Source organism: Bubalus kerabau, chromosome X, assembly GCF_029407905.1.
Source record: "Bubalus kerabau isolate K-KA32 ecotype Philippines breed swamp buffalo chromosome X, PCC_UOA_SB_1v2, whole genome shotgun sequence".
Taxonomy (NCBI): domain Eukaryota; kingdom Metazoa; phylum Chordata; class Mammalia; order Artiodactyla; family Bovidae; genus Bubalus; species Bubalus kerabau.
This window is the reverse complement of record NC_073647.1, coordinates 80,893,720-80,910,092: the sequence shown is the minus strand read 5'-3', so window position 1 is coordinate 80,910,092 and position 16,373 is coordinate 80,893,720. Positions and strand designations below refer to the sequence as shown.

The following is a 16,373-nucleotide window of genomic DNA, read 5'->3' as shown; positions in this document are numbered from 1 at the left end:
CTTCTGAATAGTTCAATGCAGTGGAGAAAAAAGGGAAAGCAGAAGCTGGAGAGGTGTTATTTTCCTTTAGGTTAGAAGGGAAACTTTAAAATCTTAAAACATACTCTGTATTCCCCTTCATGGAACACTGTTTTGTCTTGGCAAAGGGGCTTGAGTAACTCAATGAAGCTATGAGGCATGACATGCAGGACCATCCAAGATGGATAGGTCCTAGTCAGGAGTTCTGAAAAAATGTGGTTCACTGGAAGAGGGAATGGTAAACAACTCCAGTATTCTTGCCATGAGAACACCATGAACAGTATGAAAAGGCAAAAAGATAGGACACCAGAAGATGAGACCTAAGGTCAGAAGGTATTCAATATGCTACTGGAGAAGAGTGGAGGGAAATAAACAGCTCCAGAAAGAATGAAGCATCTGAGCCAAAGTGGAAACAATGATCAGTTGTGGATGAATGTTAGGTCCATGAATCAAGGTAAATTGGAAGTGGTCAAATAGGAGATGGCAAGAGTGAACATCAGCACCTTAGAAGTGAGTAAACTAAAATGGATGGTGGTGGTGGTTTAGTTGCTAAGTCATGTCTGACTTGTGAACTCCCTGGACTGTAGCCTCCTAGGCTCCTCTGTCCATGGGATTCTCCAGGCAATACTGGTTTGCCATTTCCTTTTCCAGGGGATTTTCCTGACCCAGGAGTTGAACCCAGGTCTCCTACCCTGCAGGCAGATTCTTTATCAACTGAGCTATGAGGGAAGCCCAAAATGGATGGGAATGGGCAAATTTAATTCAGATGACCATTATATCTACTACTGTGGACAAAAATCCATTAGAAGAAATGGAGTAGCCCTCAGAGTCAACAAGAGTCTGAAATGTAGTACTTGGATGCAATCTCAAAAGTGACAGACTGAGATTGGTTTGTTTCCAAGGCAAACCATTCAACATCACAGTAATCCAAGTCTATGCTCCAACTATCAATGCCAAAGAAGCTGAAGTTACCTGGTTCTATGAAAACCCAAAACATCTTCTAGAACTAATATTTAAAAAAAAAAAAAAAAAAAGATGCCCTTTTCATCATGTGTGTGAAGTCGCTCAGTCATGTCCGACTCTTTGCGACCCCATGGACTGTAGCCCGCCAGGATCCTCTGTCCATGGTATTCTCCAGGCAAGAATACTGGAGTGGGTTGCCATTTCCTTCTCCAGGGGATCTTCCCAACCCAGGGATTGAACCCGGGTCTCCTGCATTGCAGGCAGACACTTTATCCTCTGAGCCACCAGGGTCATAACAAACACCCTCTTCCAACAACCCAAGAGATGACTCTACATATGGACATCACCAGATGGTCAATATTGAAATCGGATTGATTATATTTTTTGCAGCTGAGGATGGAGAAGCTCTATACAGGCAGCAAAAACAAGACCTGAAGCCAACTGTGGCGCAGATCATAATCTCCTTATGGTAAAACTCAGGCTTAAACTGAGAAAGTACGGAAAGCCACTAGGTAATTCAGGTATGACCTAAATAAGATTCCTTATGATTATAGAGTAGAGGTGACAAATAAGGGGTTATATCTGGTAGACAGAGTGCCTGAAGAACTATGGACAGAGGTTCCTAACATTGTACAGGAGTCATTGACCAAAACTGTCCTCAAGACAAAGAAATGCAAGAAGTCAAAATGATTGTCTGAAGAGGCTTTACAAATAGCTGAGGAAAGAAGAAAAGTGAAAGGCAAGGGAGAAAGGGAAAAATATACTCAACTGAATGCAGGGTTCCATAGTATAGCAAGAAGAGATAAGAAGGCCTTCTTAAATGAACAATGCAAAGAAATAGAAGCAAACAATAGAATGGGAAAGACTAGATATTTCCTCAAGAAAACGGGAGATATCAAAAGAACGTATCGTGTAAAAATGGGCACAATAAAGGACTGAAACATAAAGACCTAATAGAAGCAGAAGAGATTAAGAAGAGGTGGCAAGAATACACAGAACTACATTAAAAAGTTCTTAATGACCCAGGTAACCACAATGGTGTGATCACTCACCTAGGGCCAGACATCCTGGAGTGTGACGTCAAGTGGGCCTTAGCTTCCTAAGCATTACTACAAGCAACGCTAGTGGACATGGTGGAATCCCAGCTGAGCTATTTAAAATCCTAAAAGATGATGCTGCAAATTAGGAAAACTCAGCAGTGATCACAGGACTGGAAAAGGTTAGTTTTCATTTCAATCCCAAAGAAAGGCAGTGCCAAAGAATGTTCAAACTACTGCACAATTGTATTCATTTCACATGCTAACATAATAGTGCTCAAAATCCTTCAAGCTAGGCTTCAACAGTACATGAACCAATAATTTCCACATGAACAAGCTGGGTCTCAAAGAGGCGAGGAACCAGAGATCAAATTGGCAAAATCTGTTCTATCACAGAGAAAGCAAAGGTATTCCAGACAAACATCTACTTCTGCTTCATCAACTATGTGGAAGCCTTTGAATGTAGCGATCACAACAAACTGTGGAAAATTCTTAAAGAGATGGGAACATCAGACCATCTTACCTGTCTCCTGAGAAACTTGTATGGGGGGCGTGAAGCAACAGTTAGAACTGGACATGGAGCAACGGACTGGTTCCAGATTGGGAAAGGTGTACGACAAGGCTGTATATTGTCACCCTGCTTATTTAACTTATATGCAGACTACATCATTGGAAAAGACCCTGATGCTGGGAAAGATTGAAGGCAGGAGGAGAAGGGGACGATAGAGGATGAGATGGTTGGATTTTATCACCAACTTGATGGACATGAATTTGAGCAAGCTCCGGGAGTTGGTGATAGACAGGGAAGCCTGGTGTGCTGCAGTCCATGGGGTCACAAAGAGTTGGACACAACTGAATGACTGAACTGACTAACTGACTGACAGACATCATTCAAAATGCTGGGCTGGATGAACCACAAGCTGGAATTTAGATTGCCCAGAGAAACATCAACAACTTTAGTTATGCAGGTGATACCACTCTAATGGCAGAAAGTGAAGAGGAACTAGAGAGCCTCTTGATGAGGGTGAAGGAGCAGAGAGAAAATGCCAGCTTAAAACTCAACATTCAAGAAACTAAGATCATGGCATCCGGTCCCATCACTTCTGGCAAACAGAAAATGAAAAAGTGGAAGCACTTACATGTTTTATTTTCTTGGGCTCCAAAATCACTGCAGACGGTGACTGCAGCCATGAAATTAAAAAAGCCTTATTCCTTTTTTAATAGGAAAAGCTATGATAAACCAATACAGTCTATTAGAAAACAGAGATATCACCTTGCCAACAAAGGTCCATGTAGTGAAAGCTGTGGTTTTTCCAGTAGTCATGTATGGATATGAGAGTTGGACCATAAAGAAGGTTGAGCACTGAAGCACTGATGCTTTTGAACTATGGTGCTAAAGAAGATTCTTGAGTCTCTTGGACTGCAAGATGATGAAACCAGTCAATCTAAAGGAAATCAACCCAGAATATTCATTGGAAGGGCTGATGTTGAAGCTGAAACTCCAACACTTTGGCTACCTGATGAGAAGAACTGACTCATTCAAAAAGACTCTGATGCTGGGAAAGATTGAAGCCAAAAGGAGAAGGGGGTGGCAGAGGATGAGATGGTTGGATGGCATCAACAACTCAATGGACATGAGTTTGAGCAAATTCTGGGACATAGTTAAGAGCAGTGGAGCCTAGCATGCTGCATGCAGCTTGCCATGAGGTGGCAAGTCATTCACGACCTAAAAGCTGAACAACAACATAAGGGAAACCTTAAAAAGTTAAAACATACTCTAAATTCCAGGATTATTTCAGGGCAACACCTTGAAAGTCAGCACAAAATCTACTTTGTCCTTTAATACATTTTTGATACTTTCCCCTCTGATAACAAAACATTAGAATGGAAAAAATACAGTAATGGTAACTATGAAATGATCTGCTGAAACTAAAATATATTAACTTGTTTTAACTAAAAATTCTTTAATATCTAACTAAGGATAATTAAGGGAGATAGCTGATAAAGAGCTGATATTTAATCTCAGGGCATTCATTAACTAGCTTTTCTAACTTGGACAAGTTATTTTGAGCTGTTTACACTTCAATATTTTTATTTGTACAACAAATAATACCCAGTGTATGTTGTTCTATTTATTTTTTGGAGTTCTAGTAAGTAATGTATATAAAATTTTTGAAAAATAAAACATAGCATCTATTAATATGAGGCATTATTTTTAATAGATTGGTAACATATGTAACTAAGATATTTGTTCAATACTTGTTATGTAGTGGTAATGAAAGAGACAGAAAAGACAGAATACACTTTCTACCCTCACCAAAGTTACAATCAGTTAGGGGTAAAAACTCGGAGAAGACAATGGCAACCCACTCCAATACTCTTGCCTGGAGAATCCCATGGACGGAGGAGCCTGGTAGGCTGCAGTCCATGGGGTCGCAGGTAGTCAGACACAACTGAGCGACTTCACTTTCACTTTTCACTTTCATGCATTGGAGACGGCAATGGCAACCTACTCCAGTACTCTTGCCTGGAGAATCCCAGGGACAGCGGAGCCTGGTGGGCTGCCGTCCATGGAGTTGCACAGAGTCGGACACGACTGAAGCGACTTAGCAGCAGCAGCAGGGGTAAAAACTATTCTTGTAAATAACAATAAAGTATAGTATCATAAAAGCTACAAGGAACTTACTCTGGGAGTTTCCAGGGCTAAGAGGTAACTTCAGCCTGGGACAACTAAAGATTTCATCACAAGGTTACACTTCAGGAAAATTTCTTGAAAAATTACTATAATTTCAACATATCTAGATTGGTGAGAATAGGGACATTTCAAATGTACGAGTATCATGAACAAAGACATAGTTGTGGAAAATGAGGGGCTATATTTAAAGAACAACAGTTTACATTTTGGCTGAAACATAGAACACTAAAAGAGGAGTTCCCGGAAATAAGGTCCCTGAGAGCCAAATAATTGGAGGGCTTTGAAAGTCAGACTAAGAAATTCATAGACACTGAGTATCATTGAAGTTTTATTGAGCAGTAGAGTGATATGAGGTGTTTATAGATAATTTAAGTAACTAAAATATTCTTAGGTGCAATAGAGTTTGTGAAGATTTTAAAATAATTTTATTCAGAGATATATACATCCAAGCTGAAGTCTATGCTAAGGAGAAATGGGTAAATACTATGCTTGAAGATAAAAATATTTCCTTGGAGAGTTCTAAATGTATTTTCATATGTAGATGAGTACTGAACAGTAGAAGTAGCTTCTATGAAACAATCTCAGGGCACATAACTGATATGCTAAACCAATTACAAGGTCATTGAGTAAGATGCAGTAAATAAAAACATTTCCCTTAAATACACAGGAGAGGTAGAAAGAATATTTGTATAAGCAGTGTAATTAACAGCTCTAAGTTAATTTGGTTAAAGGAAGAATCACAACAATATTCCAGGGAAATTACATGACAAATCAGAATGACAAACCCTTCAACAATATTTGGCATATTAAATAATGATAAATATTTGTCCAAAGGGAAAAAAAAGTTTTAACCAAATATAAACAAGTCAAATCCAGATGCTTAATAAGATCCAATAACTAAAATAGAAAACTGATTGACTTATTAAATAACTTTCTTATATTTCTGTGTTGTTCATGTTTTTAAGAGGCAATTTGTGCCATGCTGTGGAGCAATGAGGCTGGTGCACCACAACTACTGAGCCCACACTCTAGATGCCACACACCGCAACTAGAGAAAGCCTGAACACAGCAATGAAGACCCAGCACAGCCAAAAAATGAATGAATAAATAATTTTTTTTAAAATTTTTCTCTCAAAAAGTATATAAAAGATAGATAGTCAGTCAGCCCTCCGTATCCATGGCTTCTGCATCTGCAAATTCAACCAATGGAGGACTGAAAATATTAGAAAAATAAAAATCTGGAAAGCTTCAAAAAGCAAAACTTGAATTTGATGTGTTCTGACAACTATTTATACAGCATTTATATTGTATTTACAGATCTAAAGACGATTTAAAATACATGGAATGCTATGCATACGTTATATGTAAATATTAGGCCATTTTATACAAGATATTTGAGCATCTGTGGATTTTGGTATCTGGAGTGGGGATCCAGGTACCAATCCCATTTGGATAACAAAGGGTGATTGTATATACATATATAAATAAAAATATTTCATTTCACCTTTTAAAGAAGGTTCATGAATTTAATTCTTCTACTGAAATAGTCTTTCTAAACATATACTTTGAAAGTTCATGGCTTCATATTCTGTTTCATTCCTATGTGTCCATTAAAGCTGATCAGGTACATTGGCAGCAGTTTGATGGCACACCTGCACCACCATGAATTTCTTTGAATGTGATGATTTTAGATATATTTCTATATTTAAATGAGCAGCTTGAATATATATATATATATATATATATATATATATATATATATATCTGCAGTGTCCAGTAGAACTCTCTGCAGTGGTGGAAATACCTTATATCTTTGCTGTACAGATAGTAGTCATTAGCCACCTGTGGCTGTTGAGCACTTAAACGTGGCTATTGTGACTGAGGAACTGAATAATTAGTTTTAATTTTAATTAATTTAAATGTGAAAAGAAAAGAAAGAAAGTGAATTCACTCAGTCTTGTCCGACTCTTTGTGACCCCCATGGACTGTAGCCTATGAGGCTCCTCAGTCCATGGACATTTTCCAGGCAAGAGTACTGGTTGCCATTTCCTTCTCCAGGGTATCTTCCTGACCCATGGATCAAACCAGGGTTTCGAGCATTGAAGGCATACGCTTTACCATCTGAGCCACCAGGGAAGCTCATATTCATGATAGACTATTCATATATTATTTAATTTATTATCATATTTTATCTGTGCAGCTAGTGGTTTCTGTTGGCTATATTTTTATAAATCAATAATATGAATGGAAAGAATTATAATGTGATAACTCTGTGCTGGACACCTTCACATGTTATCTTATTTGATACTCATTACAACTCTGCTTGCTTCCCTGGTGGCTCAGATGGTAAAGCGCCTGTCTGCAATGCAGGAGACCTGGGTTTGATCCCTGAGTTGGGAAGATCCCTGGGTTGGGAAGCTACTTATTTGTAGCTCTCCCTGAGACATTACACATAGATTCACTTGTACAGCCATTTTCTCCACACAATGTTCTCTGTGACTGATCTTTAGGATCCACAAAATATGAGCATCTTTAGTCAATACCTATTGGCTTTCATTTTCCTATTGATAGGTCCTATCAAATAGTTCAAGACTTTGATGTGATGCATAAAGGAGAGACTGCTGATGGGATGAGAATTAAATAATAAAAATTACATACATAGTACAGGACTTTGTTCGCTAAATATTTGGAAACTTGTTCAACACAACTCTTTCATGTTGCCTAATTTGAATATTAAAACTTTACTTATAATTAATAATACACTGTTCCAAGAAAGAAAACTATGGGAGCCTTATAGGTGCTTCTGTCAGTTTTTTTTTAATTTAATTTAATTTTTTAATATAAATTTATTTATTTTAATTGGAGGTTAATTACTTTACAATATTGTACTGGTTTTGCCATACATCAACATGAATCCGCCACAGGTATACACATGTTCCCCATCCTGACCCCCCCTCATTCCTCCCTCCCTGTACCATCCCTCTGGGTCGTCCCAGTGCACCAGCCCCAAGCATCCAGTATCATGCATCGAACCTGGACTGGCGATTCGTTTCATATATGACTATGAGAATCACTGACTGTAATAATGGTGACTGAACAGTTTCAAAAGAAGTAGTATCTTTAAAAACCACCTGACATTTATGCTGACAGAATTTTCCAAGGCAAACTGTCATTTGAATAAATTGTCTGAATAGTATGGGAGATGCTTTACCTAGAACCGTTTAAAGCCAGCAACATGGTTAAACACCTGTCTTAGGTTATTGTTGAGATGCTGTTCTGAACTTTGTACAGAAATAAACAGATTAAGTTGTAATGATGTCTCTTTAGATGAAACAAACGCTTCCTCAATTTAGGATAAAATTTGTGATTCTGTTCCCATGTAAAGAAAGCTATAGAATGTAAGGGTAATGGAATTCCTTCCCCTCACAGCTTCCCTCCAAGGAAACTCTCTCACTCAAGAGACCCACTCTTGGATTCTTTCTCTTTTACTGAAGGAAATACTAGGAGAGAAAATAAAATATCCAGTCACTTTGCAGTGCATGTTTTTTGTTTTTAAGAATTAGAAATGTATATGTTCCATTGGAAGTCAAAAAGGGATGGCTATTAAGATGGCTTCTGTTGTGAAGAAAATGTTAGCTCAAATATGCATGTTTAGAAAGGTTTTCACTTTGAAATAGGGTTTAAGAGCATGACAAATCTTGCAGTTATTTTACCAAGAATTGTCAAGAAAAAAAATTTGAATCACAACAGTTAAAAGAAAAGTTCACCTCCCTCCCCATTTCCCCCACCACACACACACACACACACACACACACACACACACACACACACACACAATTATAGCTTGTTAGTGCTATTGACTGAAAACAGGCCCAGCAATTTATCAGACTTCCCTTATACAAAAGACAATTGGCAAGGGCATTTTCACCTAACAATTAGTTGAACTCAATTTCTATCAGATCAGATCAGATCAGATCAGCCACTCAGTTGTGTCCAGCTCTTTGCGACCCCATGAATCGCAGCACGCCAGGCCTCCCTGTCCCCCACCAACTCCCGGAGTTCACTCAGACTCACGCCCATCGAGTCAGTGATGCCATCCAGCCATCTCATCCTCTGTAATCCCCTTCTCCTCTTGCCCCCAAATCCCTCCCAGCATCAGAGTCTTTTCCAATGAGTCAACTCTTCGCATGAGGTGGCCAAAGTATTGCACTCAATTTCTATAGCTTCATTTAATTATAAGCACAAAAGGGATGACCAAAGCTGAAAACTCAGGGCTCTTTATCCTATGACCTCATTCCTTTTTCAGGCAACCTACTTCCCTGAACAATCATTCACTTTAGTGACCACTCCTTTGAACAACAATTTATCAAAACAACACACCCATCCCCATAGAACAGGAACATTTTCTGATAGTGTATAGAAATCCTGGCATAGTAAAGGAGCTATCCACAATCTCTGTAACCAAAGAAAAAGAAAAAAAAAATCATGTAAACAAAGAAAAGCCCAAACTGAATAATTCTGAGAGCAGAGATCATTCATAAACTCATATTCTTCCCCGGGTTGCTTTCTGGAGTTAAATTTTGTTGCAAGCTTAAAATTTAAATGAATGGTCATCCATATAACACAATTTCTAAGAGGTCTTTTCTTGCATCAAAACATTTTATTCAGTAAAATATTGATGGCTACAGCACAAAATAATATTTTAAAATGAAATATAGACATACAGAACACCTACAGACTAGATCATGTATGCATGCATGGATTCTAAGTTGCTTCCGTCTTGTTCAACTCTTTATGACCCTATGGACTGTAGCCGGCCAGGCTTCTTTGTCCATGAGATTCTCCAGGCGAGAGTACTGGAGTGGGTTGCCATGCCCTCCTCCAGGGGATCTTCCCAACTCAGGGATCAAACCCACATCTGTTATATCTCTTGCATTGGCAGCAGGTTCTTTACCACTAGCACCACCTAGGAAGCCCCCAGATCATGTTTTTCTATCCTCAATAATGACTCTCCCTAAATAAGCAAATGGGTATTTAGATAATCATGGTGCTTCCTACATTAACAGGCACTTAATAAATATGTGCTCAATGAATGATGGGGATTAAAAATATTTTATTTTGATCAATTTCTCTGTCATAACAGAACTGTTCTGTATGCATGGAAAATATCTTGAACATGATAAAAAGCTAAAATTAATGAAAGAGAAGTATTTATGTCCAACGTGTATTAACATCAATGCTGTTCATTTGAGGCAGTATTTCATTTTGAATTAATGATGGGTGTTTAACATTCAGGCCTTTTAAAAGGTTGAGCCAAAAGGTTTTTGTTCTCTTTAGTTTCATGTAGTTTCTAGAACTCCATTTATTTATAAGACTACATTCAGTTCTAAAATTCACCCATGATCTTGATTATATCTGCTTCTGATTCTTCCAGTTCATATGAATAAACTTAGTAATTTTAATTCTATCATCAATTTAGATAATTTCACCCACAACTGGTTTTTATATTCAATTTTTCTGAGAAACATTCTATCAGTCAGATAAAATAATACTGAGAGAATCATAAAATATATCTGATCAATTGTAGATAAGAAACAAACATTATATTTGGAGAAATTTAAAATATGTTTATGTCTATAAACACTATTTTAGTTCATAAGAAAGCAATAAAGGAAAAACGTGTGCTAAAAAGCCAGAAATAGAAAATATTAAAGTGCTGCACAAAGCATTTTTTTAAATCTAAAATGTCTACTACACAAACTAAAAAAGAAAAGCAGTGCAATATCATTTCAGTTTCTCAAAAGGATCATATTTTACTACTGGCAATGATATATATTTTTAATCTTATGAATTCTTTTAATATCATCCAAACACAAAAATGCTAAAAACAATTAAAGTAAAAGTTTAATTGAATTCATGATAACCAACCCATTCTCCTAGCTGCCATGGTCACAAACTCAAGCATCAGAATAATTGCTATATACCAACTCAAAATGTCTTTGAAACATGGCATATTAAGGAGAGTATTTTAAAAAATAAAGCTAAATGAAAAAGGTATTAAGTAATGTGTACTTCTTTCTTGTGCTAGGCATGGTATATAATAAAGCTGCTACCACATCTTACCCATTTCATTAACATGAAGGCAATTTCAGGTCAATTTTAGGTCTTACCTTATACAATGCCATCCTGTCACTAAACAGGAAGAAAGTAAATAAAATAATCGTTTCTTAGTCACATTCTTTGTGACAGGTATCTTAAAGCTTTCTTGCCAAATTATCTTTTAGAAGATTTATGAATGCCCTTTGATATATAACTCAGCTTGAAATTTTACCTCCCTCTTCCTCACCCAGCCCTTTTCTTTCTTGTTAACTATAAATAACTTCAGACTTCACCCTCTATTCCAATCTCTTTTCTCAGTTTCTGTGGTGATACTTTCTGTCCTTAAGGCTCTTTGTAAATTCCTTTGGGGAACTACATTTCAGGATGGAGCTAGTCCTATGAGGATCACTTAACAAATATCTGGTAGAAAGAAGGTGATTCTTGTAAAAAGCTCAACCAGCGTGGGCCAGGTTTATTTAAAAGGAAAGTTAAACTATGGAGTATACAATAAAGTGTGACCCTAAAAGCTGTTCTGTGGTCAATGTTTATAACTTGCCAAATTTCAGCTTTAATTTTTTTTCTATTTATTTTTCTTTTACTAGGAAGTTGATAAGACGTTAATAATAATGTCAGGGTAATTTTAGCATACCCATGATAGTGGCAACTTGCTGTTTCCAACTTTTGCATTGTTTTGAGGCTACTCAGGAATATAGGTGACAGCTACTATGTTGTTCATTAACATCCTAATGCTTAATATTTGAATGCACATTTGCATTATTATTATCGCAAACTAGTAGTTTTGACTTTTTCTTTTTCTTCCCTTTGACTTCAATGCAGGTGGCATTTTTCTCAAATAGGTAATTATTGCCAGTAAATGCTTGGGTTTTTCTTCTTAATTTCCCCCTCAATTTAAGCTAGGAGTGAAGTAAAACAGTAAAATTGTGGCCCTTATAGTTGTTCATTTACCTATATCTTTAAAAAATTCTTTTTAAAACAGCTTTATTATATCCCTTATACATGTTGCTTCATATCCAACTTAAAATTGTTGTTTTGGGGAAAATAATCCATATTATTTCAAATCAGCATAACAATGCAGCATAGGATATCATTCTGATGGTTACTTTTTGAGCTGTACTTTTTGATACAGTACTACTTGTACTTTTTGATACAGTACTACTTATATCTTGAAGCATAATTTCAGTTTGGACAGAAGTTTCCAGAAAGCTTTAAGACATGAAACTTTAATGTAAAGACAGTCAAAGATGAAAACAGACATAGAGCTGTTATTTTTATATTGTCTTGCAATGTTCTTTCACATTCATTGGCAAGATTATTAGCACAGATATTAAACTAACCCCTTTTAAAACAAATTTATTTTATTTTAAAGGGTGTCTTAGATTTCCACTATTTTTAGCTTTCATATAACAACTGCTTATATCGTGCCTTCCTCAATTCTATATTCACTTTCAATATTCCTTCTACTAAGACATAAATTATCCACCTTGACTATACAAGAACCAGTGTCATTTTCAGAAGACTAAACACATATAACAATTCAAATAGACATTTATGCCTGTCACTTATCCTGGAGCAGTATACTATTTGCTAAACACAAATAACTGCTTGTCACTCCGTACATACCATTTTCCCTGCACCACCATATTTGATTTTTTAAAAAAGCTGTTTACTTTTGATATGAAGTGGACCAGTGAAAACTCATTTTATAAAAAGTTGAGGATTGCTTTATGGTAGGAGTAAAAGAATACCTCAGATTAGATATTCCAATCTAATTCCACAAAAATGAATCATCCTATATTCTAGTTAGATTGTGAAAATCATTGGAACTGATAAACAAATGGTTACAAGCATTAGTAAACTGATAAACAAATGGCTACAGCACTAGAAAAGGACAGCCAGGAGATGGAATTTGGATGACCTTATATTGCATATAAAAGTGCAATCCAAGAGATAATATTCTGTAGAACAGAGCCAGAGAAGCAGGAAGAGAATAAACAAGTTCAAGATTTCCCCCTCTTTGACATAGCTGCCTTTGTGGTACCTGGGAATGGTCGCTCCAAACCAAGCTTTGGTCGGAGGAGGCAGTTTTGAGAGGGGAGAGCACTTCTCCTGAGCCGACAGGGTCCAAAGTCTGAACCACCTTGTTCATGGGCCCACTGTAAGTCCTCACTCGCTGGTACACTACATTTTTTTCTGGAGGCTGCTGAGCTTGGCTTGACTGACGGTAGCAGTGGTAATGCTGGGGCTGGCATGGCAGCACCTCTGGGGACTGCTGAGTCCCACAGCTGCTGCTGCTCATCTCACTCAAATAGCTTGAGCTCATCATCTTCTCAGTGGTCTGCAAAGTAATCCCCAGATGCTCTCCCTAAGGAATAAACAGAGAAAGATCATGAAAGAAAGGGGCAGGAAAACAGACAAGAAGGCACATGTTGAAACCTTTTATTAACCACCGCGGCCTATTCTGGTGCCAACAAGAGACTAGAGTTACCTGAGCAGCAGCAGAAGCAGGTCCGGTAGCTGCAGAGGAGGCAGCAGAGTAGTCGAGTGCAAAAGCAAAGTGGAGCCACCCCAGTGAGATTGCTCCAGGAAATAGTACTGCCACGCCCCTGAGGGGCGGAATCACCAGGCAGGTTTACCTGCCAGGAGAGGCCCTGCTTTGCTTTGGAGATAGCTACAAGGCGGCTCAGTAGGCTAAGGAAGTCTAGAAGAGCAGGAATGTGGAATTTCAGGGCTAAAGTCAGAGCTTCCAAATTCCGCTGTCTTGGAAATTCACTTGAACTGTAAATAGGTAAAGACATGCCCATGCCAAAATTTACTACAGAAAAAAAGTCACAAAAGTCACATGAAGGTAACTTTCCCATGGTTCTTAACCTTAGGAAAGGTAATTTACAAGCACGAATATTACCATTTCAGAGTCTCAGACCAAAATAAGGGATATTAGCATAGGCACCACACTAGTTTTCCCAGATAAATTTGCATTCTTTGTAAAACCCAGCTGGTAACTGCAGTTAAGGGGAATTGCTGTGGGGTCTCCTTCTAGCAACTCTCTCTAATTTTGGACCTGTTTAATTTGCTCCAGGCCTCATGTGGCTTTCTAATTTAAATTGAGGAAGATTTGTCTAAATGATGAGATCCTTTAAGAAAAATCTAACCAGTTCATAAATGCTTTGCATTTTAGCATTTATATATTGTTTTGCATTTTTACAAAGAACTGTATCCTGATTTAATGCTTTTTAAATATCTAGTTCTTAAGGGAGCTGCAAGTCTTAAGAGGTGCCTTAATTGATATAATGAGATTTAAATATCCTTAGCACTTATATTCGGAGAAGGCAATGGCACCCCACTGCAGTACTCTTGCCTGGAAAATCCCATTGGCAGAGGAGCTTGGTAGGCTGCAGTCCATGGGGTCGCAAAGAGTTGGACACGACTGAGCGACTTCCCTTTCACTTTTCACTTTCATGCATTGGAGAAGGAAATGGCAACCCACTCCAGTGTTCTTGCCTGGAGAATCCCAGCGACGGGGGAGCATGGTGGGCTGCCATCTATGGGGTTGCACAGAGTCGGACACGACTGAAGTGACTTAGCAGCAGCAGCAGCACTTATATTTATAACTACCTGAAATCACAATCATATTGCCTACTTATCCACCAGATTTTGCCTTTCAAGATATTTCAGCACTACAGAATTATAGAATACTGTCACTGAGGGTGTCTTCAGAAAATGGATGTCTTCATAGTGCGTATATACCATAGAACCCAGGACACCACCACCATTCTGGAGAGGAAGAAAATATCATCAAACTGGCTAGCCAGATTTTTATCTGCTGAGTGTACAAAAGGCAGTGATTTACTGGTCATTCACCCTGACTATGTGAGGAGCTTTACGTGGAATATCTTCATCCTCACAAATGTATGACGGCTTAGAGGGGAGGAACTGAGGCAGAGACACAAAGAGGCTGAAAATCTTCCCAAAGTTAAACTACTAGTAAATAATGAGTCTGTGATTTGAGCAGACAGCTAACTTTAAGCTCTTAGCTACTGTATTATAATGCTAAGTAAAATTTTAAATTATGTTCTGTATCTGGACGTCCAATACATCTTCCAAGTGGAAAAATAAAATAGTTTTGAACCATTAGTACATAAGTGATTTTAAAAATAATCTTTGGGGGCGCCATGGAGGAGTATGCTCGGGAACCTTGCCCATGGTGAATTGTGGATGATTGCGGTGGAGCCTTCACTATGGGTGTTATCGGCGGTGGAGTCTTCCAGGCCATTAAGGGCTTCCGCAATGCCCCTGTCGGTGGAATGCGGCACCGATTGAGAGGCAGTGTCAATGCTGTAAGGATCAGAGCCCCTCAGATTGGAGGTAGCTTCGCTGTGTGGGGGGGCCTATTTTCCACCATCGACTGCAGTCTGGTGCGGCTTCGGGGCAAGGAAGATCCCTGGAACTCCATCACCAGAGAAGCACTGACTGGGGCTATGCTGGCTGCCCGCAGTGGCCCATTGGCCATGGTGGGCTCGGCAATGATGGGGGACATCCTGTTGGCCCTCATCGAGGGTGTTGGCATCCTTCTCACTCGCTATACTGCCCAGCAGTTCCTGGAGGACCCTGGCCAGCTGCCCTCTAAGGAGGGTACCCCAGGCCCAGGCTACCCCAGCTATCAGCAGTACCACTGAGGAAGTGACCACCTATCACCTCCACTGTGGGAGCTCCTCCTCGGTCCTCTCCCCCATGATCGACCTTGAAGGGAGGGCTGGCTCCCAGTTGGCCCATGGGACCCTCGAGAGGGCCTCTATCTGTTCCCTTATCCCAAGTTGGGTGTGGGGCACCCCAGCTGCCCTGATAGATGGGTCCCTTTTCTCTCAGGGCACCCCAACCCCCAATCATATGTAACATGCTCTCACCCCAATCCCTTTGCATGGCGCTCTGATGAGTATTTAAAGCCAGTTTTGAAAATGAAAAAAAAATATATTATTCAGTCTATGCGGTGTGTTACTTTGCCAACAAAGGTCCATCTAGTCAAGGCTATGGTCTTTCCAGTGGTCATGTATGGATGTGAGAATTGGACTGTGAAGAAAGCTGAGCACCGAAAAATTGATGCTTTTGAACTGTGGTGTTGGAGAAGACTCTTGAGAGTCCCTTGGACTGCAAGGAGATCCAACCAGTCCATTCTGAAGGAGATCAGCCCTGGGATTTCTTTGGACGGAATGATGCTAAAGCTGAAACTCCAGTAGTTTGGCCACCTCATGCAAAGAGTTGACTCATTGGAAAAGACTCTGATGCTGGGAGGGATTGGGGGAAGGAGGAGAAGGGGACTACAGAGGATGAGATGGCTGGATGGCATCACTGACACGATGGACGTGAGTCTGAGTGAACTCTGGGAGTTGGTGATGGACAGGGAGGCCTGGCATGCTGCAATTCATGGGGTCGCAAAGAGTCAGACACGACTGAGCGACTGAACTGAACTGAATGGTTTTAGGTAACTAAGCTTTACAGAAATCAGACGTGTAACCTCTTGGGACATTCATAATTGCTTTTCCATG

General features: G+C 39.0%; 1 protein-coding gene and 1 pseudogene across 1 annotated transcript in view; one reads left to right on the top strand and one right to left on the bottom strand.

Moving 5' to 3' along the window:
* POF1B (POF1B actin binding protein) overlaps nucleotides 1-13,156 on the bottom strand; it is a 106,349-nt gene extending 93,193 nt beyond the window's left edge. The window contains exon 1 of the mRNA XM_055564121.1: nucleotides 12,872-13,156. Within this exon, the coding sequence (XP_055420096.1) occupies nucleotides 12,872-13,156 (285 nt within the window). The remainder of the gene's footprint in view (nucleotides 1-12,871) is intronic.
* A 1,846-nt stretch (nucleotides 13,157-15,002) lies between these two features.
* LOC129639140 (mitochondrial import inner membrane translocase subunit Tim17-B-like) lies at nucleotides 15,003-15,764 on the top strand (annotated as a pseudogene).
* Nucleotides 15,765-16,373: the final 609 nt, after the last annotated feature.